We start from the raw sequence: 26,913 nt of genomic DNA, 5'->3' as shown, positions 1-26,913 counted from the left end.
AAACAAAGTTACTCTGGAGCTTGATCAGCATAATCTTCGCTTTAGAACAGTAAGCAAGCATTTTCTACATTAGTGCAGAAAACTCCTGTTGTCTTGCAACTAAAACTACGTCTTCCCTTTCCAAGAATCCAAAAAAGTTCCTCAGATCGCACTCAGTACGGCACTCATGGAGTCCCACTCAAGATATCCAGCCCAAGGTGGATCTACACGTCTATTCCTGACAGGAGTTCTGGTTCACAGAAACTTTCTCCCATTTAAGACAGAGGTGGACCCTGGCATTTTTAGTGCTTGTTTACAGCATTCATGTAAACAAATCTAAACCCATTTGCATCATGTTAAAGAAGGGCCACTCCTGATAAATTCTGTGATGCCGAACATGACACAAGCAGTGCTCTTCCAGCTCCTTAGGCATCTCCATGTGCAATTGGGGTGGGCATGTGCATACCTGTGCTCATCATTTAACTTTATTCAAAGTTATCTTGGATTTGAAGACAAAGTAAGGGGTTATGTTAGTGGTCGTGTTACATGTTTTATTAGGATTGTTCAAATAAATGCAACTGATTAAAGAAAAAATATATATATTATTGTGACTGCAAGCTAACGTTGAGAGCCATATCCCCCCATCCCTTCCCACTCAGTGGCAGATGTGACTCCCTCACGGTTTTCATCCTCTCCCACTCTCTTTCCCCAGCCAGATCTACACAGATCTCCTTCCCCTTCAACCACTTCTGCCTCTCCTGACACATTTTTAGCTCCACAGAGAAAGCAGTACATCCTACCTGGAGAAAAATAATCAATTTGTTAAGCCAATATCTGGGAAAGCTACCTGATAGTAACATGTGTTTCTGTTGAAGTTGGTCAACACATGACCAGCTGTGGCTCTGTTACCACAGAAGTCTTTTGATTTCAAAAGGCTCCACCTCTAAAGATCGAGAGCAATAAAGGAAAAAGCCAGTAGTGAGAACAGTTAACTTATTGCACCCAGTAAAATGCAACCTAATAGTCATCTTTGTTCTTGCTTCCTACAGCACCGGGGCAGAACTTCCTTTGGCATGTCCTCCTTCAACCTCAGCAATGCCATTATGGGCAGCGGTATTCTAGGGCTGTCCTATGCCATGGCCAACACAGGAATCATCCTTTTTGTGTAAGTACATAGAAAGAAAATGAATAGAACATAAGCAGTAATGTAGAGCTAATTTCCTTTTGTGGTTAGAAAAGCAAGTCAAGCTTAAGAATCACGTTTTGTTAGCTGAAAGGTTTTGTTAGCTGAAATGTTTTCTAAGAGCTTTTGTAATGAAAATATTTTAGCTGCGCCACAAGGAACCATCCACAGCAGACAAACCTTTTTTTAACTTGTTTTAACTCTGTTTTATGTCAGGAACACAACTGACAATGGATGCTGTGTAGTTAAACAAAAAAATAAAGGAGGAGAGGAGGGGAGGGGAAGAAGGGAGGAAGAACAGCATACTTGTCTTAAAATAACAACACCAATCTTACTGGTTCATTATGGGAAGTTCACAGCGGCAATAAATCACACATGAAGTATGCATTTACACCATCCTAACTATCTAATCACTATTTAGAAATGGGAGAAGAGTATTTGACATAGGTCTGAAATGGCAATAGGCTTTGATTGCAAAGGCATGCACAGATTTATTCAGATTTGATGTTGCTCCTCCAGTCCATTCATACTCTGTGCCCAGATGACAGCAGAGGAATGTGGCTGAGGTATTGTATCTATACAAAATGAGATTTGATAGACAGTAACAAATAGACATATGAAGATTTTTTAATTTATGGATAATCCTATGAAATGAGAGAGGCTGTACAAAAAGTTAGTAGGGTTTGTTGTGTTTATTAATAAATGCATTTAATCTTAACTCTGGCCTCAATTTTAATCCTCCATTAGGTTAGAACACAGTATGATGGTACCATATGACATGAGGTCATTGTTTTACATTGTTGAACTCTAGGAAGCCTTTAAATCAGGCTGCATGGCTATCTCTATATGGCTTTTTTCTTCTGGATGTCTTTTAACTAGAACAGCAACAACATTTGCAATGCTACACATATCTCCCAGTTGCTAAGAAACATCTTTTTTGCCAGCAGAATCTGTAACTGAACATTAACTGTAGATGCAAATGCTGCCACACTCCTGGAGAAGTGTTTCCCAACACCTGTACTCAAGTGGTTAAATACAGTTTTCTCAGATACAAAAACAAAACTCTGTTCTATAACCAAGTGCAGTAGACTCTGGAAAATTTAGGATTCTTTTTCCCCAGCTTTCTCTGAGCACTTGTGCTAACCAGTATTGTCACAGATTATCACCAGAGAGAAAATCATGATATATCAAGATTTGAGGGGAAAAAATTACCCTTGCAATATTTTTGTTCTTCAGGATCTGTTCATCCAAAGGAGTGTCTGAAAAAAAGTCTGAAGTGAGCCTAATGGCATTAGCTCTACTGTCAGTGCTAAAGCAGAGTGCAAGCCTGCAATTATGCTACAGCAATCCTATGGAGTCACATAACAAAAACAAAGGATGTCTCCACCCCACAGTTCATTTTCTTTTCTGTCCTACTTCCATACTTTGTGCATGAGAACATTCTTCCTTCTGGCAGAGGAAAGAGTTTTATTTAAAACTGAAGAGCTGTGTGAGGATATAGTTACCCCTGTGGCATGCATACTCTTGCTGGAAGTTCCTCTGTTTTCACAGATTGTGACGTTAGTAGGACAGAAAAATTCCATCTACTAAATGGAAGCTGCTGTACATTAATTCTAATTTTGACTATACTGGTAGCAGTTAATTTACAATTCTCATGCTGCCCAACTGCTCTTGTGGAAGATTTCTACAGGGTGAAGTTGAGAAAAGGGTTTCTAAAACTCAGAATCTCCTCAGGAGCTCCCATTGCACCTTCATCTCCCACAGAGGAGGTTTGCACAGGCATGGAGCACACACCAGAGTGCCTCTTCTGCTGCCTTGAAGGGTTTAGAAAGTCTGACCAGGATGGCTTTAGTTTACTGTAGCTTCACCCTGTGTGCCAGGACTCAGAAGCCATGTTTTTGTATAGAAACTGGAGGGATATCATCAAGGAAGATGCCATTTTGGAAAGATAAACTGCAAACTCAGACGTGAGCTCCCCTTAATGGACACCATGAGCCCACAGCAAGAGAGACAAACTACTCACTCCAAAGTCTGTAGTGTTGTCCATCTCTCTTAGAGAAAGCAACTTGGTCTGGTGACCACTACCCGACTACTAAACAAATGTCTCTTCTTGGGCTATAATTCATTTACAAAGAATTGACTTTCGGTGTCTCCCATTTTTATATGATGCTTTGTGTTCTGAAGAATGGAACTCTATCCAGCCATAGAATAAAGCATATCAGTAAAGCTGGTATTTCCTAGCTCTGTCATGTTATCATCACATCTCCTTCCAATGTGTATGCAGGCTGACAGCAAGATGGTTGTGGTAGTAAGATATGTTGACTACAATATTATGCACTTAAAATGCCATGCAATACATTTTTCACCAGCATTTTGCAATAGGATGGTATCTGAAATCACCAAGAATGCAAATGTATGGAAGGAAAATGGCAGTAGTAAGAATGAAGGCAGGCACCGGTACTTTTAAGCAGACTAAGTTAGAAGAGAACGCAGCAAGTGCTGCAAAAGCACATCTTCCACTGTCATACCATACTTTAGCATTAGGTAAGATTCCTTATATACTCATACTTTGCGCAGCGTGCATCTGAAGCTAAGATCTACAGCCTCACAGTTAGTCAGTAAAATAGAAGTCTAAGCAGAAGTTGGCAGTGAATTTGTCACAGCCACAGTTCAGATTTTGTGGATTATTTTTTTACAAATCTGTATAAGGAGAGATAAAATAAGAGGCCACTGAACAGATGAGTCCAGAGACCTGAGATCTGCTAATTTTTGTTGAGTCTTACTAAAACATAGCACTCTGCTTCTGTGGAATAAATTGGCACCTGTCTGGAATTAAGCAAACATTGACAAGCTTTTGAAGTGTCTAAGGTGCAACTTCAGCCATGAGAAACCTACAGCTAACCCATGCCTATGCAATTTGTACCGGGAGTCCTGGTATTAGGGAAATACTTACTAGAAGTGTTTACACATTGAACTTAGAAACAAGCTAGCATCCATTCAAATTAACTGAATATCTCTGATGTCCTGCATGAGATTCTGATTTTTTTTTTTGCCTTACAGAGTTCTGCTGCTCAGCGTTGCAATGCTGTCACTCTACTCAGTCCACCTCTTACTGAAGACATCAAAAGAAGGAGGTATGAAGATCAGGTTATGGCTGACAAAAAATACCTATTGTGTGCACATTTTTTATCTTGGAATGCAATTTGTCACATGCATTCACTGTAGTGACCCATGGCTCATATTTATTTTGGTGTTTTGGTTTTGTTTTAGGTTCATTAATATATGAAAAACTGGGAGAAAAGGCATTTGGATGGCCTGGGAAGTGTAGCGTTTTCATTTCAGTTACAATGCAGAATATTGGAGGTAAGGGTAAAAAGGTTTTAGAAAAAAGTTTTCTAACTTCCTGTGCTTTTCTACGAAACAGAAGTACTTCCTTCTCTCTGACTAAATGTCATCAGAGATGACCAGGATACAATACATGTTATTAACAAAGGAAGGCAAGAGGAAATTTTGCCTGGTTTTAGATGACACAGTGGTGTCTGCTAAAAGCTTGTTGCCCAAGAATTCTGCACAAGCAATGCAGGTACTTCAGAGATGACTAAAATGGCTTGGCCAGTTCTTTTCAGTGACTGTGGCACAGGCTAGCCATCTGCCTGAGGTTAGAAAAAAAGAATCTCACCTAAAAGGAGAAGCACATAGTTCTACTCTTCTACCTAGACAGAGCTGGTTCATATCTATCTATTGCAATCGCTTTTTTCGACTGTATTCATGAAATATCCTATTCTGTGATATTCCATTCATTCTCCAAACATGTACATTTTCCTGATTGAGAGGAATACCTCTTTCCTGTAGTCCAGTGGTTTTCAAATTGTTCAGGCTGTGTTCCAAAGAACTCTCTGTGGCCAAATGTCTGCTGTCTGCCAATATATTTAAATGAGATATATGGAAGTCTATCCTTCTGCCAACAATCTTAAAAACCAGCTTTTTAGACATGTGTAGTAGAGTATTTGGAGAAAGAAATTAGAAATAGAAGGGATAAGAAGGACAAAGAGATTTGGATAAAGTGACAGCCAAATTTTCCACAAAACGTGGGTGGACAGTGTCCATTGGAAAAGCAACATGTAGAGAAGAAAAACAAAATAAAAAATTACAGATGTAAATTTCATAACAGTGATTTGAATATGGTGTTTAATTAGTAGTAGCTGTTGTAGTCTAAAACTAAATGCTAAATGCCATTCAGGACATGTTTATAAGAGAAAAATATCTCTTTAACATTTCTTTATTTGCATTGTGATTTGAATAAAATTCTTTCTCTATTTTAGCAAAATCTGATTTATTGAAACTGTATGTTTTTCATGTAGCATCAATGCTTTTTAAAACAAATTATTTTTGTTGGAGTTGTTCTGTTTTCTCTGAAAGTGTTTGCTTGATTTTCAGCAATGTCAAGCTACCTCTTTATCATTAAATACGAACTCCCTGAAGTGATCAGAGCATTTATGAAGCTCGAGGAGAATTCTGGGTAGGTACCTTTGCCTAACCTGAGCCCAAGATAAAAAAAAATTTTACTATAATGTCAATGATAATGATTGTTATCTTTTATTTCCCCTCTTTAGAGAATGGTACCTAAATGGGAACTACCTCGTCATACTTGTAACAGTTGTGATTATTCTTCCCCTTTCACTTCTAAAAACATTAGGTAGGGTTAATATCCCACTAAATCTCCTTTCCTATTTCTATTAGGATTGTGAATTTAAATGTAGCTGAATTATATTTATATATTTATTTATTTATTTTTTGCTTCATAGGTTATCTTGGTTATACGAGTGGTTTTTCGCTGACGTGTATGGTTTTCTTTGTCAGTGTGGTAGGTGGTTGTTCAGGACTTGCCTCTAAGCAAATATAGAGCCTGTAAACTGCACAGCATTAATAAATCCCTCACCAATTTAATGTGGATGTTAGAATAGTACATGCAAGTGAATCAAATCAACAAACAAAGTGCTGAATAAAACCAGAATTAAACAGATCAAACTAAAAAGTAGCACTTGAAACTATAAAACATAAAGCAGAGCAACAGCAGAACCAGAATAACAACAATTATTTGCTGGAGAAGTGATAGCATTTGATTTCATGCTCCCTCTCTTTCGCTTCTCCTTCCTCTGTGCCTGTCTTTGTTCCTGTTGGTTTATCATGGCTGTAAATTTAGTCTCACATAGAAGTACTCTACCGATGACGTTGTCTACTCTTTTGTAGGTAATCTTCAAGAAATTTCAAGTACCCTGTCCTCTCCCCATCATGGATCATGGGGTTGGAAACTGGACAGCCACCAACATCACACTGCCAATGCACCTGGTCATGTTACCAAATGAGTCTCTCAGTTCTGGTGTGAATTTCATGATGGACAACACAGTTGGGCATGTGCCAGGCCTTGAGGAGCCTAGAGATACTTTCCTCAGAAGTGGTGTAGAATATGAAGCACACAGTGACAGCAGTGATACGTGTCAGCCCAAATACTTTGTATTCAACTCACGGGTAAGGGAAATTCTGTAGAATTTGTTTTTTTCCATTTGTACCACAGCTAAACTGCTGCCTGCCAAAAGTCAGAGACTTACAGCAGTGACCATTCTTACTAATGGGAGCTTTATTTTACAGACTGCCTATGCAATACCCATCCTGGCATTTGCATTCGTATGCCACCCTGAGGTGCTACCAATATACAGTGAACTGAAAGAGTAAGGTTCTTAAATTTTGTCCCGTACTTCCAGTTAACCATAGCAGAGATCACTTTCTTCCTGTTCTGCCTTGATTGCTGGTGTATAGACACCTACCTGATAATGATTTATATTGTACCATAGTAAACAGATATCAGCATGCTTTAGTCAAAGAACTGACAAAGAACTGCTGTTCATAGAGCTGCATTAATATTTACTAAGGAAAGGATGAGTCTGGACAGTCCTTTGAATGACATGAAATATGATGGAGAATTTGGCTGCACGACAGACAGTGCTGAAACAGAGAATTCTGGTCTCTAAAAATATCTTCGTGAGTTTCTTCGTCAGAGTCAGCTGTTGCTTACTCTTAAAGTTCCCTGGGATGCCGTTGGTTTGAGTGTCTTACATAGACTCTTAACCCACCCCATTTTGATTATCAAATATCAAAATCAAATGCATTTGCTTAAACTAGCACAGAGCTGATAGTTGGGAAAAGCTAAGAAAATGCACTTGTTCAGCAACAAGAATTATATTATAGGAGTTTGTGTTGCAAAACTCAAGCAGCCATTTAAGCTCTATTACCTCCTATTTTAACTTGCTTAACCTCAGAATTAAAAATTATCAGATGATTTGGAATTTGTTTCCAGGTTCCGTAAGCTGAAGATTTCCTTATAAAGAAATATTTAACCGAGGGTTCTCTGAAGAAAGGAGTTGACTTACAGGAGATCCTTGAACCTGCAGAACAGTGCTATGTAGATGAAAAGGAATATTCATATAGAGCTGTCTGAAAACTCTTGTCTCAGTATTGTTACCAGCCATATAGTGTTAGCTACTCCATTTTTTGTTTAAAATGCACCATTTGAAATTTACAGTATAGAAATAATGATATATTTAAAAAAAAAAATAAAATTAAAAAATGTTTACATGTTGTCACTCAGTAAGCAGTAGAAATGAAGTTTTTTCGGTGCTTTTCTGTGCATAGCTATTGCCGCAAAGCTCCAGGAGCTTTGTCTAGTGCACAGAGCTGCTATGAACTCTCTAGCCAATGAGGGAATGTCAGTAGAGACTCCTCAGAGTACTTCTTGTACAAACAGAGTCTTATAAGAATAGTACTGTTACTCTTCTTCTCTCCTACTCCAGTCGCTCCCGAAAGCGAATGCAGAATGTCTCAAACATCTCCATCACTGGCATGCTCATCATGTATCTTCTGGCTGGTCTCTTTGGATATCTTACCTTCTATGGTAGGTCAAAGGCCTGCTCTCTGCAGAATTTTCCCTCTTGTTTCAAAACAGACAAGGTGGATCAACCACATGAAGACAGAAGTGCTGATGTATTTTCTGTGGGCCTTAATCCAAGCACTAGTATTCTTTAAAAGTAATAGATTGTATGTAACCCCCTGCATAAACAGTGAGACTTATTGAGCTCTCAGGTCACACAGTCCTCATTCTTCAGGGTCTTAGGTGGTTCAGCTGTGCATCTCATGGCTTTGTGAGCTCAGACAGCAAACTGCTGTAAACTTGGTTCTTGGAAAAAGCCAAGAGTGAAACACTAAACATACTCTGATGATCAACAGTTTTACATGACATTGTTAGCTGCTACCCACCCTGGCTCTGATGCTGTTAATTCAGCCTCACCTGTACTGAAAAACAGGAGCAAACCATTCTAGCATAAAGAAAATACAGATGAACTGGACTAATCGGTAGATAAACAGAGTAGCTCCTATATTAGCACACTGGTTTATGTAAACACCACATCTTTTTACCTCATTAGTTCCTCTGTTACAGCAAAGAAGTAAATGACACAGTACAACTGTGGCAAAAGGGTTGGGAGATTTGGATGGAGGTTCAGGGATCTTCCCAGTTCAGTCACTCATTTTTTGTCTTGTATCAGAGAAATTTTTTGCCTCAGGTTACACATCCACACAATGACTTTGAGAATGTCATTTGAGAAGCTGAAGTACAAAGCATCACCTCATAGATGTGCTTTACTCATCATCTCTGAATGATGGACTTGTATCAGTCATGCCGGGAAAATTCCTCTTTGGCGCCCGGCCCATAACATGGATCTGATGACAGCAGCTGGGAGAGAGCTAATCTTGTCTGGCTTCACTTTTGCATGTGCAGATACAATTTAAGGGACTTAGCTCCCTTCTGTTTCCTTTTTGCAGGAGAAGTTGAAGATGAGCTCCTTCACACATACACCAGGGTGTACACTTTTGATGCTCTCCTTCTGTCTGTGCGCCTCGCGGTGCTGGTGGCTGTCACCCTGACTGTGCCCCTTGTCCTTTTCCCTGTAAGTAAAAGAGCTGCTGGAGATGAAATCGGGGCTAGCCTGTAGACATGAACTTCATACGCTTAGCAAAACAGGCTTTAACACTAAAGAAAAGCAAGCCTGGGTTTTGTTTCAGGGTGGCAAGTTGTCCCATGTGCAGCTTGCCCACAGCAACCACATTAGGCAGCTAGGGTTACAAACTTTGAAAGACTGAAATAAATGAGTATAAATAAATCAGAAATAAATCAGGAACAACTGCTCTGTCTCCCTCTGGCACTTTCTGAGCTATATTTAACAGTCCAAGCACTAAAGACTGGGGATATACCCAAACCACCTACAAGATTTCCTAATACGTACCCACTACAGCATCCAAAATCAACGGAATGCATGCAGCTTACACCATGACTTCCCAATGAATCCAGGCAGAAAACATTGTCAGCCAGTGAGTTGGGGGGCTGGTGTGCTCTTCAGTGGAGCAGGCCTCAGCCCAGCACCATGTGCTGGTGGGCTCCCATTGGCCTGTGTCATGACTGCCACTGTCTGACAAGAGCAGCAGCCTTGGAGTTTTGCTTTCCTATTGTCCTGGATGCAAACACCAGTTTGCATTGTTTCCAGGCTCACTGACAAATACTTCAGAGCAGCAGTCATCATTCAAGGTTGCCTGACAAAAAATATGTTCTGAGGTAAACCCTTCAAAGTAATTCTGCTCAGAATACTCTGATGATCTGTCCTAAAAGTTGTGTTTTAACCAATGACTCAGTGCTTGAATTTTTCTTAACCAACTGAGATCTCTTCATGGGAAAGCAGAGAGCCCTGCAAAACCTTCTATCTGTCAGAAGCAGCATTTTGCATTTTTTGCTTTCTATATGATTTTTGCTTTCTATATGATTACTTTTATGTTTGAATAATATACAAAGGCTTAGAAGATATATACTGCAGAGTTAATTGCCCTATATATATATATATGTGGAGGAAATATCATTTTATTTAAAGCCTGCATATCAAACAACTCTATGTGGCCCATCAGGCCAGCCTGTTCAGCATCGGTGATAAATCAATTACTCCAGTCAAGCAGCATAGTTATACCAGCAGTTTTTCTATGAACTGATACATTTTTGTAAAGTGGTCAGAGATTATTCTTTAAAAAATAATAATGAAAAGAAAGAAATCAGTGCATTGCTATAAAAAAACTTTGTCTATTTGCCATTATTCAGTGTGAATTTTTAGTCTGGTAACATCACTTCAGTGGCAGTATGACAGCAGGAATAATGCACGGGATGCTGACAAGTGAACAGGAATGCAGGCAGTGTTTCTTCAGAGGCGTAAAGACGTTTTACACCAACTCAGGGACCAGATGAAAGTTTTGCTACCCGTCTTCTTCATAATGTGTGCTCACATCAGCCTGAAAAAACACAGCATGCATGGATATGCAGATGGATGTTGCGTTTTCATACAACAGGCTTTGAGTATGACAGAACTCCGTACTGATACTGAACAGCCAAACTCATCTAGAAGCAGAAGCGAGCCTTGAGCTTTTCTCAGTTTCAACTTCTACCTTTCAAATCTTCTAAGCTTATCACAGTACTTCACAGTAACACTATCTACTGCCACCAGAGGGATTTGCAGCTGACCTTTCTCCTACTTTCAGTTTTCACTGATGAAAAAGCAAAAAAAAACCAAAACCAAACCAACTCTATTGTGTGAGAAAGTGAAGCAAAGAAAAAGGATCTTTTGCAACAGCTTTTTTATCTAGAATTTGATTTTATTTTTTTTCCACGTGGCAAGAGATTTCATTGTGATGTATATGTGTGTATGTTTAATGAAAGTAGAACAAAAATGTTCTTTATTTCACAGAAGTAAATTGCAGATCGCCCATGAGATTTTCAGGGGAATCAGATTCAGAAATACAGCAACTCAGCTCAGATTTCACCTGTGCGTGTTTTGCCTGCTGATTAGTATTCACAGTGGGGGGATCTCTGGGCTGGTTTGGTTGTGGTTGTTGTTTCTTGGTTTTGTTTTTGCTGATACCACATCTTTCAGTTGAACAGATTTCATCTCCCCGATTTTACACTCTATTTACTCATCTTTCTCCTACACAGCAAATATTTGAGTTTCTGCATGAAACTGTGAACCCAGTTCTCAAAAACCTACACCAGAGTGAGATTACATTTAGGGAGTCAAAGACTAAAACACATTTCTTTGGTCAGAATTTCTCACATCAAAAGTAACTGGTGTAGATCATTAAAAAAGTGAGAAGCAAAGATAAAATAATTACTGTTTTACTTTCCCGGATTATTTTTGTCTTCCAGATTCGTTCATCTATCAGTGCATTACTGTTTCCCAAAAGGCCATTCAGCTGGATACGACACCTTCTGATTGCAGCAGTAATTCTTGCTTTTAATAACATGCTTGTGATTTTTGTCCCAACTATTAAAGACATATTTGGATTTATCGGTAGGTTTCATAAATACCTTTTGTTTATTGTGTTGATACTTTTGACAACATACAACATTTGTGGACTGTATCATCATAGTATCATAGTATCATAGTATCGTGCGAGTTGGAAGGGACCTTAGAGATCATCGAGTCCAACTCCCGGGATTCAAGCCCTCGGTGTAGCAGAGCGGCACTTCTACCACTTGTGCCACAGGGGAAATTCGAATCCCGGGCCTCCAGTGTTGCAAGCGGCAATTCTACCGCTGCGCCACCGGGGCACACTGTATGACAGTCTCCATGTGGATCTTACAATGGAATAACATAAACGCCAATTTGATTTTATATAGGATAAGATAAAAGGGTAATGTGAAGTCCCAAGTAGCTGACAGGTTAAGCTGAAAGCTATTCACTTTTCATAGAATCATAGAATCATTAAGGTCAAAAAAGTCCAACCATCAACCCATCACCATCATGCCCACTAAACCATGTCACTCAGTGCAGCATCTACCTTTTCCTTGAGTGAGTGGTGATGACCAAGAACTCAACATAAATTCAGTATAAAAACTGATAAGGTATACACATTTTTATACGATTTTTAAATCACCTGTGATTCTGAAGTATTTATAACCTGGATCAAATGTATTGATCAGGCATGGGCAGCATGGTCTATTGGCTGGCAACTCAGTCCGTGGCAGATGGGTTGGAGCTGGATGAACTTAAAGTTCATCTACTTGCAGACAGGCAACTAATGCTTCTTCAGCCCTGAGCACCCAAGTACATGGATATCTCAGCCACACTTGAGGATGGGTCTCAGCATACAGGAATAACTGTACTCCAAAGGAAGCCACCCATAAAATAAAAAGGAAGTCCCCATAAAACCCACAGAAATTATTCCTTAAACAGAAACTCAGCTCTACTGCAGGGGGCTTTCAAGCCCTCTGAAGTTGAAGCCATGCAAATTGAAGGTCATGAATGACCCCAGGAGAGTTCTGCACACATATTCCCCATCTCTTTGCACCTTGTGGATGGGCCATGCTGGCAGGGTGTCACACAACATGGTACTCAACTTTGTTCTTGCTTCCAGGTGCCTCTTCTGCCACAATGCTGATCTTCATCCTCCCTTCTGCATTCTACTTGCGGCTCGTTAAGAAGGAGCCCATGAGGTCTCCCCAGAAGATTGGGGTAAGAACGCTGGCAGCAATTTTTGAGGAAGAATGATGGGAGGGTGTGTGCTTTCCACTGGCCACAGATGCAAGGTCTTTTACTTGCATTGTCTGAAAGCTGATCATAAATGGTAGGGGCTTACCAAAGCACAGACTAAACAATGAGATTCATCATAGCAAGAAGAGCCAGGATGTGCAAGTGAAATTGTTTAAAGCTCTACTGCTACTGCTAAATTAACAACATTAAGTGTCCAGGTGTCTCATAACAGTATAAAAAGGAATTTATTTAATTGGATCTCAGGTGTAGTTAACATCTTCACCTATACAAATGATATGTAAATTGCGCATACAAAGCTGTTGTTCCATGCTTGAAGGCTATCTATGACTTAATAGGAAGATGTAAGGCCTAGGTTAAGAAGGAAGTTGTACTGCAAAGATAATGAAGTGATACAAGGATGAGAGTTCTTCACTGGGATAGATCTATACACTGACAGGAGATACACATGAAGGTCTATCATTTCTACGCATCATGTCTTTATACTGGACTGCTACAGCAGTGTCTTGTATCTGTGTATTAATGCTCACATTAACAGTCACCTGAAACTGAACAGTATCACTGAGGATATGTCCTTTGAACAATTAATCAAAATATATTGATGAAATATGTATGTATTCAGGAACATAATGTAAACAGACATATGTAAGTACAGCTTTATATGCATAAGAAAGAAAGAAAGAAAGAAAGAAAGAAAGAAAGAAAGAAAGAAAGAAAGAAAGAAAGAAAGAAAGAAAGAAAGAAAGAAAGAAAGAAAGAAAGAAAGAAAGAAAGAAAGAAAGAAAGAAAGAAAGAAAGAAAGAAAGAAAGAAGGAAAATGGAAATGGAAATGGAAATGGAAATGGAAGATGTTCAATTCATACATGACGCAAGTATGAAAGAAAAGGATTGTTACCGTAAAATGATTTCTGTAGATAACTCTTGGAACAGTTGTTGTTAGAGAGGTAGACTATGCATATTTGTCCATGTCTCTTTGTTCATTCTTCATGACTCTATGCTAGGCATATCTAGAATTTCACACACTGCACAAAGATCACATACAATAGTTGTCTTTGTGTTATGAGGTAGATTATTGTTAGGTGTGGATAGATTCTGAAAGCTAAAGCCCCACTGAGGCAAAGGAGGAATGTAAGCACCTAGATCACTTGACTATATACAGAAATGCTTTCAGAGAAGGAAGATAGGCTTATCTTTTGTCTAATAAAGATGTAAAGGATTAACTCTGAAGCTGTTCTTGATACTGGAAACAGTGCATATGCAATGAAATTTGTCCAGTTTTTAAAGGAAAAGCAACTGTTCTTCAGTTATAATTTGTAATATTATTTAGATAAACCAAGTTGGGTTATTTTTATTTTTTTTTAGATTTAGTCTTGTAAAGCTTGACTTTTTTGGATTGAAATTTTGCATAAAATTAACTTTGATTCATATAGCCCTGTATGGTTTTAATTCAGTCACAGAGAATGGCCCAAATTCAGGGCTCTGGCATTATAAAAATGTGATTCTCTTGGAAAAGTCTAAACTACAGTCTTCTCAGTCATTTTCTTTATTAATACAATTTTCTTTTCCTATTACAGGCTCTTATTTTTCTTATAGTTGGCATAATCTTCATGATTGTGAGTATGACTCTCATTGTAATGGACTGGATTTACAATCCGCCAAGTTCCCGACATCACTAACCTGTGGAAAGAATCAAGTGCTTTTCTTAACATAATGTTTGTATTGTGTGCTCTAAAGGACACCAAAATTGCACAGTTACTCCTAGCTAGTAACTGCAATATTTTGAAGACAGTTTCTGGTAGGACACTAGAACCCAATGGAGTCCATGTCACTAAAGATGGTTATTTATGCATTAGGAACCCAAGCTTAGCATTTCTAGCCAGGATGAATAAAATGTGTGATGTGGATGCTTTATATTTTCAAAACAAATGGAAGAGTAACTGTATACATAGTCCTTAACAAGAGTTTGGTCCCACCCTTTTTGTCCTCTCCCATTGTATTCATAACACAGTTCCTAGAGCACTGGAAAGGTAATGGCCAGAAAACCAGTTAGTGCCTTGTTTTGCACATGAAGCACATAGGAGCAGCTGCCCAGCTCCTAGAGAAAATACATGATTTCTGTAGGGGATCAAAAAAGTGACTTCTCCCCATGGACTGGACTATCAGAAAGGCGACAGCTTTGGCAAGCCAGTGGACAAAGCCAAACATCAGATATGTTGCCCATATTTGTCAACCTCAACATGTGATGGCTGTTATATGGAATAAAGCTCTCTCGCACAGGAGCCCCTGTGCTGTGGCTGAAGAACTTCTGAGCATTCATGTATTGTTGTTAAAGATGTCTCTGCTGGAAACGTTAGGCACTTCTGGGGTGGGTTTTTTTGTTCTCTTAGCTTTTTTAATTCTTGTCTGAGCTTGCATCACTGAACAAGTTCCATCCTCCATAGAAGCTTGTCTTCCATTGTCACGGGAATTTAAGGAGACCACACGGTGTGGCTGAGCACCCTATCCAGTATTGTTCAGCACTTGTCTGTTTGATAAATGTTCGGTGCAGGAAACTGTAATTTGCTATATGTATAAATATATGTATTTATGTACATAATCCTTTGTTTTCTTCTAGTTATAAAAATGTTACCCTCTGGTACATGATTTCTGATTTTTTTTTTTTTCTTTTTAAATTTATTTTATATATCACTCTGTTTTCACAGCCACAAACTTAATATTGTTTTGAAGAAAATATTTTGGATTATTGGGTTTGTTAAAGGCTCGTTTTATTCAGTAGCATTTGAAATATACTTGCCACAAACGCTGGCCGTTACCTGTGTACAAACAAGTTCAGACATTTAATACTTATGTTACAATAAATGACAAGATGTTTTCCTCTTGAGAATTTCTAATATGTGCATCAAAGTTCTGTATTACCACTATGAACCAAGAATTGGACTAACTTGCTCTGTGGCTGTATCTCAGCTCAGTTATGCATATGCCAGCATTCAAAAGCATGCATAATTAAGCTATGTAAAGGAAAAGATATTACTGATAATCTCAAGAGTATTGTGCTACGCAGCTGTGCAAGAGGGAAAAAAAAAATGTGACGTTCCATGTTATAAGGATGCTTAATTAGCATCTAGTAGCCTCCAGACTGTATTTTGTCAGATCTGTGGGGAACTCTACAGATGCTCTCTGTACTGTTTTTCTCCAAGGAAAAATAGTCAGAGAGGTGACAGGAGCTCTGTAGAAGAGGGAACGAGTGGGAAGGTGCAACTATTGGGTTTAGCATGTTTAGGAAAATCCAGCCTCCTGTAATTGGTGTTTCTATTTTCCGACTTAGAAATTTGTTGCATGAACACATGTGAACTCTGAAAGCCAACAAAAGCTTCACATAAAATTGATCATGCATGTCTGTCTGCATGCGTGCCTGCATATGAGTGTGGGCAGGCATACCAGTTGACTGGAAAAGTGTATCAGATATATATTCCATGTCAACTGCTGTCTTTCTGAGCACTATTTTACACCCACTTGAGTACTGCATCGTTAATACTCTAGGGAATACCTCCTTGTGAATGCTGACTGGTTTTGCATTTATTTATTTTTTAGCGTTTCCCGTATTTTGTTCTATTTGAAGCAGATAAATTCCAATAATGTTCCATTAGTACTGCAAAGCCTTTGATGTGAACAAAAGTTAATAGCAGTATGCCCAAACATCTGTCTTCTTGTTAGCATTAGTGAGTTACATGTATGGAAGAACTGAATTATAACTGTGTATCTGTTTCAGAGAACTTACATCTATTGTCTGTAGCTGCATGTCAAACTTAGAAATTAATGTCTCATGTAAAATGTAGATGACCTCAAGAAAAGTAACTGAAAAACTATGGAACAATGGCTCTAATCACTGCCTTTTGATGGCACAAAGATATTGGTGTCCAGCATAAAGGTGGGGAGTCTGTAACAAGTCAGATATTCCAGTTAATAAGCATTGCTCACAGCAACATGCAGCTGTTAGTGCACACTAACTTGTTAGCACTGCTGGAAATGGAGGATGATGCATTTTCTTGTTTGTCCTGTCATGCTGACAATGAGGATTTTTATTACAAAACTATCTGTTGATGTACAATAAATGAATTTTTCAAGGACTGCAGATCTTTTCCTTCTGTTTCAGGCTAGAAAGAGGAGGAATATTTTGAAAATTGAGCAGAGACAAACTAAGCCTTGACATGAGCATCACTAAAGCTATGCTCCCTTTTAAGAGAGAAAGGTGTGTATGCATGAATTTACAGATGAACAAGAGAGCAAATTGGCAGCCCCTTGATACAATAACCATGATACATACTCTGTTTTGTATTTCTTCATGGAATTTTGCAGATATCATCGGGTAGAGAACGGCTGGCATTTAAAAGTGAGGCTATCTGCATGACACTGAATGCATCGTTCTTTGGAGCATGGGATTAGCCCAGATATGCAGTGCAGCAGCTATACTTAGCTGCTGTTAGGAGTGTGCACCAGATGGCACCGCTCTGTATAAATACTTCCTATCGTCACAGCTATAGATTTTCCTACTGTTACATATTTGTCTGAAGTATAATCGTAGCCCAAAATACATGGGTCTATGCAGCACCAATGAGATCATGTGAGAACTACATAACCCATGCCAACCATCCTGCTCCCATAGCTGCCTGCTAGCAGACCCAGACACTTGCCAGACTCTCAGAACATTACTGGTATCTGCACTACACCCAAGAGGTGCCCTTATCATCCTCCCACCCCTTCATCCCATCTCATCATTCCAAAGCGCACCCTGCCACCTCTGCCTGGGACACGAAGTCCTTGAAATCCTCATGGATCTTTTCCTAGTGGTTACTCCTCCTTAATTCCCTTCATCATCATCTCCTTTGCTCTGTCTTCATATTCCTTGAGCTATAAATTCCCTGTGTCCTGAACTTGTTTCATTAAACTCATATAGTCAATGCAAGTGAATGAGAGTAGCTAGAGAAAAGGAAAAAAATGTGACTTCAAGGACAAAAAAAGAAAGCAACAAATATGTGTTAGAGATTCTGTCAGACAAAAAGCTATATCACTGAATGGACATTACAAGAATACTAGGATTGATTTGGAAAGAAAAGAAAAAGAAAACACAGAAACAATAAATGCATATTTCGGTTTTGGATTTGGAAAAAAACAGAACAAGGGACACTCATCAGAGGGCAAAGTCCTCCCTACTCCGTAAATAATCAAAGACAATGTTAAACAACATCTATCTGAAAAAAGGGCAGCAGGGCTAGATAAGCCGCAAAGCAGCTGGCTCTGGTGTTAATTTTCAGTAAATGTTGTCTTGCTTGGCTACTTCTCAATGGCTGACATAATAGTAATTAGAGCTAGTCAGCAAGTACTGACTAAAAGGACTAGATGATGGTATAGATTGGAATTTTCCATTCATTTGACATAGAATTTCGGTGGATTTTTTCCCAAAAATGTGTTATTGCCACAAAATTGTGGTACAGCCCCTGCAGACCCAAGCAGTTTTCCATTAAGAGTGGCATCCTCTGGCCCATGCACTTTGGCTGGGGGTCCATAGTGAGCCTGCAGTGTCAGATTTTTGCCACCCAAGTTGGCCTTGGTGCATCTGCGTCAATTCCTTCAACACATCTGTGCTGTATGGTGCACTCCGGTTGCATCCTACAAAAACAGAACATTTGGAAAACAGAAGCTGCTGCTTGTTCTTAGCTAATGAAATGGCAACTTATTTAAGATATTTTCAAGTTTGTGCTGAACATGGATCATAAATACTTCATAAGAGACATGAAGCTGGAGGGAGTCTCAAGTAATCTTCCACTGCACACTTGGATCAAGCAGAAGTCCCAGGTTAGTATTTGCAGACAACAGTGGTTCCAGCTGCTCATTTCAGACCTTAAAAAACTCCAAGGAAATAAAAATAATCACTGTGCTAACTGGTCTCACAAGCACAAAAATCTGCAAAGAGCTGTGGCCTACAGTGTCTCGGGGGACACCACAAACAACACCACAGCCACCTGCACACACTGCACAGGGCTTAGGGTGGCCATCCCCACCAGCGTGGTGTGTGAGGAGTTACGTCAGTCAGAGCCCAAATCCCCCTGCCGATGTGGTGAGCTAAGTGCTAAATCTAACACATCATAAAGTGACAAATATCTTTGGAAACCAATATAGTGCCCTAATTTTGCTACAATGAGATGAAGACCTTGTTCTGTTACTAACAATAAACCAGGAGACATTTGTCTCCCAGCAGAAGCAAAAATAAATATAATGGGATGCCTGCTTGGCCAGAGGTGTCTGGGACACCAAGATGGATGCTTCAAGTTCCACATGCACAAATGGAAAGTGTTTGCAGCATTCATTCATCTTTGTGTACAGCATGTATGTATTGGGAAAGTTACCCCGTCTTAAATAACAGGTTGTCTGCAAATAAACAGGCTGTCTTTTTATTCACAAAAGGAGGATCCATACCTCCTCTCAGGGGAGGTTGGTGGCAGCCTTCATTCCCTTCTTTGAGGGAAAATCTCTTCCTCTCCCCCCACCGAACACCTGACTCATCCCACCCTCTCTGCCTGGGGTTGGTGGATTCAGCTTTCATATAAGCAACTGACCCAATTCCCACACTGCCGTGGTCAAACTAACCTAATAGCTTCATTTACATAATACAAGTGCTGACATAGACACCTCTCCTTTGAATCCTCACCTCTAAATTGGTCCATCCCAAAAAAATCAGAGGCTTAGCATAAAAAAAAGCCACCGTCGCCTAATATTTGGGAATTAACTCTGGAAGCAACAGCTGCTCTTTTCAGATCCTCTTTTTGAATATCCAATGTTATTTAGTTTCCTAAAGGGCAGTTGGTGTTCTCCCCTTGGCCTGCAAAAATACCTCCTCTCCATTCAGAGGCATTTTAGCCTGATGTATTGCTAGTGGACAGAAATAGGTGCCCTACTTATGTCCTCAAAACCCTGTTGAAGGGATTAGGAGCCACGTGTTTCCATCCACCAACTACATACATCTGGAGTGACCCAATATAAACCTAGTCATGGTGCCTCTGATGTCTTAATGCACTCCGTAATCTTAATAGTGCTTTGAATTCTAAAAGTCATTTTATAAATTTTCTACAAATCATACAATTCAGACCTGTTTTAATCCACCCTAAAATAAAATAAATAAATAAATAAATAAATTGAATTACCTGTACTTTGAATAATCACGCTCAATAGAAATAAATATTCCACATTATCCTCTCCAGGAAATAATGTCAAACCTTAGTCTGACACAAAGAGTGTGGATTCTTGCATTGCTCATAAAGAATGTGCTGGACACTGAGTACTGCTTCAAACTTCACCCACAGTGAGTTGTGCAAACATCCTCAGAATGTGCAGCTAAAGAAACAGTGGGCAATTAGAGCAACCATGTTCTTGAAAGCTATTGGGAAATAGAAGACAAAATGACTAAGAATGCACCCGGAAATTGACTTGAATGCTGAAGACCTCACAGTACTACGTAAATGCAACAAGCTACATTCAATCTAATTGTAATTATGGTGGAGTGAGTCAGGCAACCTATCTAAGGGCATCTCATTTTCTTAGAGACATTCATACACATTGCCAGAGTTATGAACAGACATTTTGGTTACATGGGAGAACTGTACGTGGCTTCAGGTACAAAAGCAAGATGAGGACAAGCTCAACATTCTTGCAAAAGAAAATGTCATCACCAGCTTCCACTGGATGAGACCAAAATTGTTTCTCTGTTATAGACATTTGTGCCACCAGCAGCAAAGGGCTCACACCCAGTGGAACTGGGAGCATGCAGTTAGTATCAGCTAAATCTGTGCTCTAGCCACTCTGAGGCAAAGCATGAAGGCTGGGTCACTTACTCAATACAGGAGTCAAGTGAACACTTAAACCTTTAGCCATCATTTTATAGACTCAAAGCCCAGTCAGAAAAAGGCCTCACAGTTATGTGCATGTGTGAAAACCTTTCTTATAATACTTAGTTTATGTTTTGAGGGATTACCACAGTATTATCATGAGGAATCAGCCTGCTTGAATGAGATTCTTGTCTACTGTCAAATTTGTTTTTTTTCCTTTCACAAATGGCATACTCCTGTTCCAGTTTCAATATTACCTTATGCTCCAGAGTCAGCAAATAATAAGAATTTAACGGGGTATCAGTAATATAACAATGTGAATTCTAAGAGAAAAGGGCTCACAGGGCATGCTAAGTATTGTTCTCTAGCACCATGGAGCCAGTCTCCAGTTAATCCACAAGTACCTTCACACTGGTCTATTAATCATGTTGAAATTGATGATCAGGAGTGAAAAGTCATCAGAATGACAGTTTTTGCCACCTGAAGCCCTCACTCTGAAGAAGGGATATGAAACTCCTTTCTTTCAGGTGAAGTACAGAAGGCAGGAAACTAGGAAAATAATAACTATTCTCCAACATCTGTTTAAATATCAACCATGCACTGTCTGCTCTCCTCATTCCAGGATGCAAAAATACTTTGTTGACGACAATTCTTGTGCACGGAGATTGCCTGGAGAGTGCTGATGTACAAATGAATTCACCAGAATGATTACTGCTGCTTCAGGCAGACATGCAATCAGTGATGTATAATACACAAACACATTTTGCTATAGCAACGCTCACACTGCTATATGTTTGTACAGAGGTCTAAGCCCCAGTAGGCTTGTTCAAATCTTCATGAAAAGTTTCAGCTCACCAATAAGAGAGCAGGTACAACCCCATGAGAGTGAGATGGCCAATGCACTGTATATTGCATGAATTACTTGTCGCTTGGGAATAAAACAAGGGATGGGAAATAATTTGAGAGAAATTCAGTGTTTCTAAAACTGTCCAGAACTAAATAAATAACAAATGTATTCATGAAAACTCAAGTTCTCCTGTGTCAGTGCACAGGAATCAGTAAATATGGAGTTACTCTTCTCTTTGAACCACTAGATCATCTCTGCCGAGGTATGCAGACTTCATGCACCATATATCCAGTACTGGCTGGCACAAGATTACTCCAAAAAAAGCAAGCATACAAATTCACATGCACCCAAAGATAAGTGGCAACCAAATCACAAGAAGAAACACACTAAACATGTTCCTGAAATAATTTCCCTCCTTCTGAAGACCCCATATGTTATCTTTTAATGGAAGAAAATCATACAAACACTAATACAGATTAATGCTAAGCATGTGCTTTATTTCATAAAGCCTATCACCCCTGTATAAAGAGTTACAGCATAATCCTCTGGACTTTTTATCTGGAGTGTTGTCGTTCTTTGGAATTCATTGAAATCATAAACCAAAAATATGATGTGCCTAGCACCTGACATATGGAACAAAATGTGCAGTGTTTTTGACTTCTGAGTTTAACTCTCTTTATAGTTACGTTTATGCCAAATCCAGAATTGAAATGAATGTCAGATGGTACATTTGGATTGAGTTTTCAGCAATCTACTGATAATATCAATGTGTCCCTTAAAAGCATTCGGCTCAGTTACATACAAAGAGATTTTAATATCAGTAAAATCCCAGTCAGAAACCAAAAATATTAGACATGGTAACACACAGTGTAAATGAGATAAATGACTACTTTTGAATAATCTCCACATTACTGCTTCCTGATTACTCATGCTCATGTAAAGAGCACAACAAGTTCTTGAGTTCCAACGGAGCATGATTTACTAATTCTAAAGTCTACTACAAATAATCTGAGGAGGAATTTCTGCCATATCCACTCCTATCCTTAACAGCATCAACATTTAATTGAATGTTACGATGACAGATCACACATAGTCACTGTTGTTCTGTACCAGCTTGCAGAGAGCAGTGGTTGCTGTCCGTCCAACACTTTGACTCATGTTTTGAGGATTCTGCATCATGTGGCAAGGGTCATTCACATCACTCCTGAGGCATCAGGCAGTCAACACAGGTGTGGTAGAAACAAAGCTGAATTTAAAATGACAAATTTAACACAATAGTTGCTAGAAGGAAAAAAAATAAAATAAAAAAATTTCCTAGTCCTGCTATTGTCAGCTCTTTCAAAGAGTTTACTCCCCTCCTGGGTGTAGGTTATGCACTATTATATTATATTATGCACTATTATATTACGCACTATTATATTATGCACTATTAAATCCTGGCTCATGTACTATTAAACTAGGAGGGAACAGGTGAGTCTATCTTGACTCTCTGAGAAGAAGACAGTTCCTGTCTGACTGTGTTCAATACTTGCCAAGTTAAGAAAAAATAATAAATTAGAGTGGGATATTTGCTTAAACACTACTTAGGGCCTCAATGAGCTGTGCAGTAGAGTGGCTGGGCAGGATAATAAAAGCTATAGCCATGCAGAGAGGGTTGCAGAAGAAGGGATCCCCAGGCAGCTTGCCCTCCAGAGCATACCCAGGGTGCCAGGTCAGGTTTGCAGCCCATATTTCAGGGGCTCATGTTATATCAGCACCTGAAAAGGTGAGGCCACATAGGGTACAATCATGCAGGGCCCAGAGAAGCTGTTTCCTGGCTTCCCCTCGTCAGAAGCAACAACAATTTGGACAGCTTTCCATTGCCAGCCTGCATTATCTCCTCTACAGACAGAACATTCCAGGAAAGAAACACCCAAGCTGGCCCTACTAAGAGTAATGTGTCTGTGGCTACATTAGCACAGAAAATGGCTCTGAGATATACCCAAGAACAAGCAGAACTGTACAGCTCATGTTCACATGGGCAACTGCTCTAGGCAGCCCTGCTTGGGCAGAGGGGTTGTACCAGATGACCTCCAGAGGTCCCGTCCAGCCTCAGCCATTGTGATGCTGTGACAAATTCACTTCCATATCCAGGCAAGATGATCATATCCGTACTGCCTCCAGGGATGTTCACCAGCCCACACCCTCCAAGCTGTCTCAGTTCACCTTGCTTGGCAGGACTGATAATTAGCAGAGTAGCACTTGAATAAATAAGGGCAGCTGTCCAGGCCTATGTTCTTTCCCTAATATTTTCAGTCCCATTGATGTTCCTAAATCAGCTTTCTGTAGGCTGAGCCAGCTGGTATCAGCACATCCACAGCCCCAGGAGCATATGAACCTGAGCTACCTCTGTACTGTTACACCCTGTTCCCTTGTGTTCTGTGGCAGGAGGACATTTACAAATATGTACATAAATATAAAAATAATTTTCTCTGGAACAATGTCTCTGGGCCCATGTGAGACAGCCTCCTAGCACCCACAGGACAGATGGGACATCCTCCTCAAACAAGCACTTCTAGCAGCACAGTGCAGAAATTCAAGCTGGCTTTATGCAGAGCCACCTCAGGAAACTGTAATGCTTGTATTGGGAGGGTCTTCCAGACCCACTTATCCTTAAATAGTAAAATTCTTATAGGATATATCCACAGCAGTAAGGAAACAAGTCGTAGCTTAAGACACCAATTGTCACCCAGGAAATAACTTATTGTAGAAGAAATAGAACTTTAATTTGTTTTTCCATCTTCCATTGCAGGAATTTTGTTTGGTATAGTTTCTCCATCCTTCATATGCACATTAAATGATGAGGGGCCTGATCCTGAAGCTTCTATGCCTTCTTTTATGTTGAGTGTCTGCTCCTGCTAGACAACATGGCATACACGCTCCTAAGATCTAAGTAACCATTTTCATCTGTGGTTCTGTATAATATCGATCATCTACTTTATACTTTTGCCTTATTACCTTGGCAAAATCTTTCAAAGCCAAATGGAAATGAAACAATACTTCCCTCTACTGGAAAGCCCAGGAATTCTGGAATTTAATCTGAAGTGTTCAATTTTTCTCAGCTATTTTTGTCTGACTGAGAAGAGAGACCAAAGCAGCATAGGATGAAGGAGAAAGAGGGGAATTATAATGGTGGATTTTTTTGCTTAACAGCTGTACCTTAAGTAATTGGAGAACTCCTATACACTTCATTGTATGTTATATTCAATGTACCCTATTTACTATTTTCATTATTTACACACCTCTGAAAATGCTTGTGCCACGCAGATTATATGCTGAGATTTTTTAAATCTCACCGTGCATGTAATGTGCTGAATCTGTTGCATGACTATGAGGTATATTTACTCAAGCTTCATTTTCATGGCTTATTACATGTCTCTAACAAAAGTTTTGCAAAAAATCTAACACTGGCAATGAGCATCTTTGATATTTCCATTGGAGGTGTGAATCAATTGTAAGAAAGGCTCCCGTGAACATGGAAAACTTTGCTTGTGGCTTCTGGATCATGCAAGAAGTTTGCTCCACTAGCTGGAAGTGGTGATTCCCACTGGAGTTATGGGAGCCTTGAGATTTGCAGCGTGTTTTTTTTATATATATATAAATCAGGATCATATAAAGCAAGGTCAAGTATTCCACACCAGCTGTCCCATTCTTGTTTTCCAGGAACCATCTACTGGCAGCTGTCCATAAGCTTTTCTATAGATAGAGAGCTTTCTATTGGCTGTGGGACCAACAAGGAAATTTGATAATAGGGAGAATTCACATTGAGTAATTCCCAGATACCTCTGTTCCCAATTTTGTCCCATTAGGTTGTCTTCTGTCTCTCACAGGGATCCAGACAATAGTTATGCAAGATATGCATACTTTCTGAGTACGCAAAACTTACTTCTATCATCAAATTAAGACCAAAAAAAAAAAAGTAACTCTGATGAACAGGTTTAACATCTACAAATATATCTTCACATGAAACCCAAAGTGTCCTGGATTGCTCTTTAACTGACAAAGTATCGTTATCTAACACCTATTTAGCTGATGAGGTAACAGATGAGGCATTTCAGCCACTAGCAAGCGTTACCATTTCTGGACTGAAACACAGCACAACGCAACAGCAACACTACAGGCAGGAAAACAGCCACAAAATAGATTTGTTAACTGAAACCTAAAAGGATTTTAAGTAGGATCTCCGCAATCACATCCTGACACTGTCTTTAGTATACATCTGGCTGTTAGTAAAGGAAAGCTTTTACTGATTCAGTAAAATCTAATCCCAAGCTCTTATTTTTCCAGGGTTCTGGAATTAACACCTGCCACTTTGGAAAAAGAGCTGTGGAGTCCCTCAGGGGCTAGAAGAGGTCAAGCTGCCCTCCTCAGCTTTGTAAGGTTCACTTGACTCACCGTGTTAGCATGCCAGCTTAAAAACAAAATGAAAGGTAGTAACTTGATTCATGGGTTTGACACACTCCACTGTGGATTCTTTCCCCCTTTTTTTATGGTTACTCAGTTCTTCTGTTTTGCAAGGGACATCAGATGCTGTGTTCCTTTTTCTGCACCCACGAACATATTTGCCTCAAGTAAGAAAAGGAAGGAAAATTTACTGTTGCTAAAAATGACCATCCTGCCACTTCAGGCAGGTCATGAGCTCTTTATGCCAGCAGCTAAACAGTCATGCTCAGCTAGCTCCATTCAACGAAATCAGGTTGCATGTATGAGTAACTACTTATTCAGCCTTGTACAGAATTCAAAATCTGCTCATTTCAAGTCAGAATCAGATATGAGAAGACCATAACGGATCACAAGACCTAAATCACACTGTAGGAAAGGACTTTGTGTTCCCAATTATTCAGAGCAGTGGGACCTCAAGAGTTGGCATCTTGTATTAAGCATAAAAAAGGGCCTTTTTTTGTAGAAAAACAGCACACCAACCTCCCAGAAACAACATAGATGGAAAGAACAGAGCTCCAAAGATTTCCTTTTAGGGCAAATGTCTCAGCCATTCACTGATTTATTATTAACATTCTTAATGCAGCTATGCTAAAAGCCTCCAGCTAGCTTGGGCTTCACTACACTGAGTACCAGACCAATGACTTTATCTGCAGCTCAGGTCTCAAGCTCAGCCCATCCCTGGGTTGCTGATACTTTGCACAGCTCAGGGGTAAGCCACTGGCCCTTTACACCAGGAGACTGAAGAGAGGTTCCCAGGTGATGGCTGTCCCTACAGCTGATGTGGTTACTGTAATCTCAAAAACATTCATTCTGAAATTGGGACCAAATTTGAGAAAAGTAACCAGAAGTCTCTGTCAGATCTTTATGTCTGATTCTTCAGAGAAGTATGCCTTTCTTCTGAATACGGGA

The 26,913-nt window shown here is 39.5% G+C and overlaps 1 protein-coding gene across 2 annotated transcripts in view; it reads left to right on the top strand.

The window, feature by feature from the left end:
• The window catches only part of SLC38A4 (solute carrier family 38 member 4), a 32,173-nt gene extending 15,251 nt beyond the window's left edge, over positions 1–16,922 (top strand). For both annotated transcript variants that reach the window (XM_072353201.1, XM_072353192.1), the window contains exons 4-16: positions 1,029–1,144; positions 4,223–4,296; positions 4,433–4,525; positions 5,600–5,681; positions 5,776–5,858; positions 5,968–6,026; positions 6,413–6,691; positions 6,812–6,891; positions 8,011–8,111; positions 9,038–9,162; positions 11,451–11,595; positions 12,662–12,759; positions 14,370–16,922. In XM_072353201.1, the coding sequence (XP_072209302.1) occupies positions 1,029–1,144; positions 4,223–4,296; positions 4,433–4,525; positions 5,600–5,681; positions 5,776–5,858; positions 5,968–6,026; positions 6,413–6,691; positions 6,812–6,891; positions 8,011–8,111; positions 9,038–9,162; positions 11,451–11,595; positions 12,662–12,759; positions 14,370–14,471 (1,437 nt within the window). In that variant the 3' untranslated portion in view covers positions 14,472–16,922. The remainder of the gene's footprint in view (positions 1–1,028; positions 1,145–4,222; positions 4,297–4,432; positions 4,526–5,599; positions 5,682–5,775; positions 5,859–5,967; positions 6,027–6,412; positions 6,692–6,811; positions 6,892–8,010; positions 8,112–9,037; positions 9,163–11,450; positions 11,596–12,661; positions 12,760–14,369) is intronic.
• The last annotated feature ends 9,991 nt before the right edge of the window (positions 16,923–26,913 follow it).

This window comes from Excalfactoria chinensis, chromosome 1 (assembly GCF_039878825.1).
Source record: "Excalfactoria chinensis isolate bCotChi1 chromosome 1, bCotChi1.hap2, whole genome shotgun sequence".
In the NCBI taxonomy this organism is placed as follows: domain Eukaryota; kingdom Metazoa; phylum Chordata; class Aves; order Galliformes; family Phasianidae; genus Excalfactoria; species Excalfactoria chinensis.
This window is presented reverse-complemented; position numbering and strand designations above follow the sequence as displayed.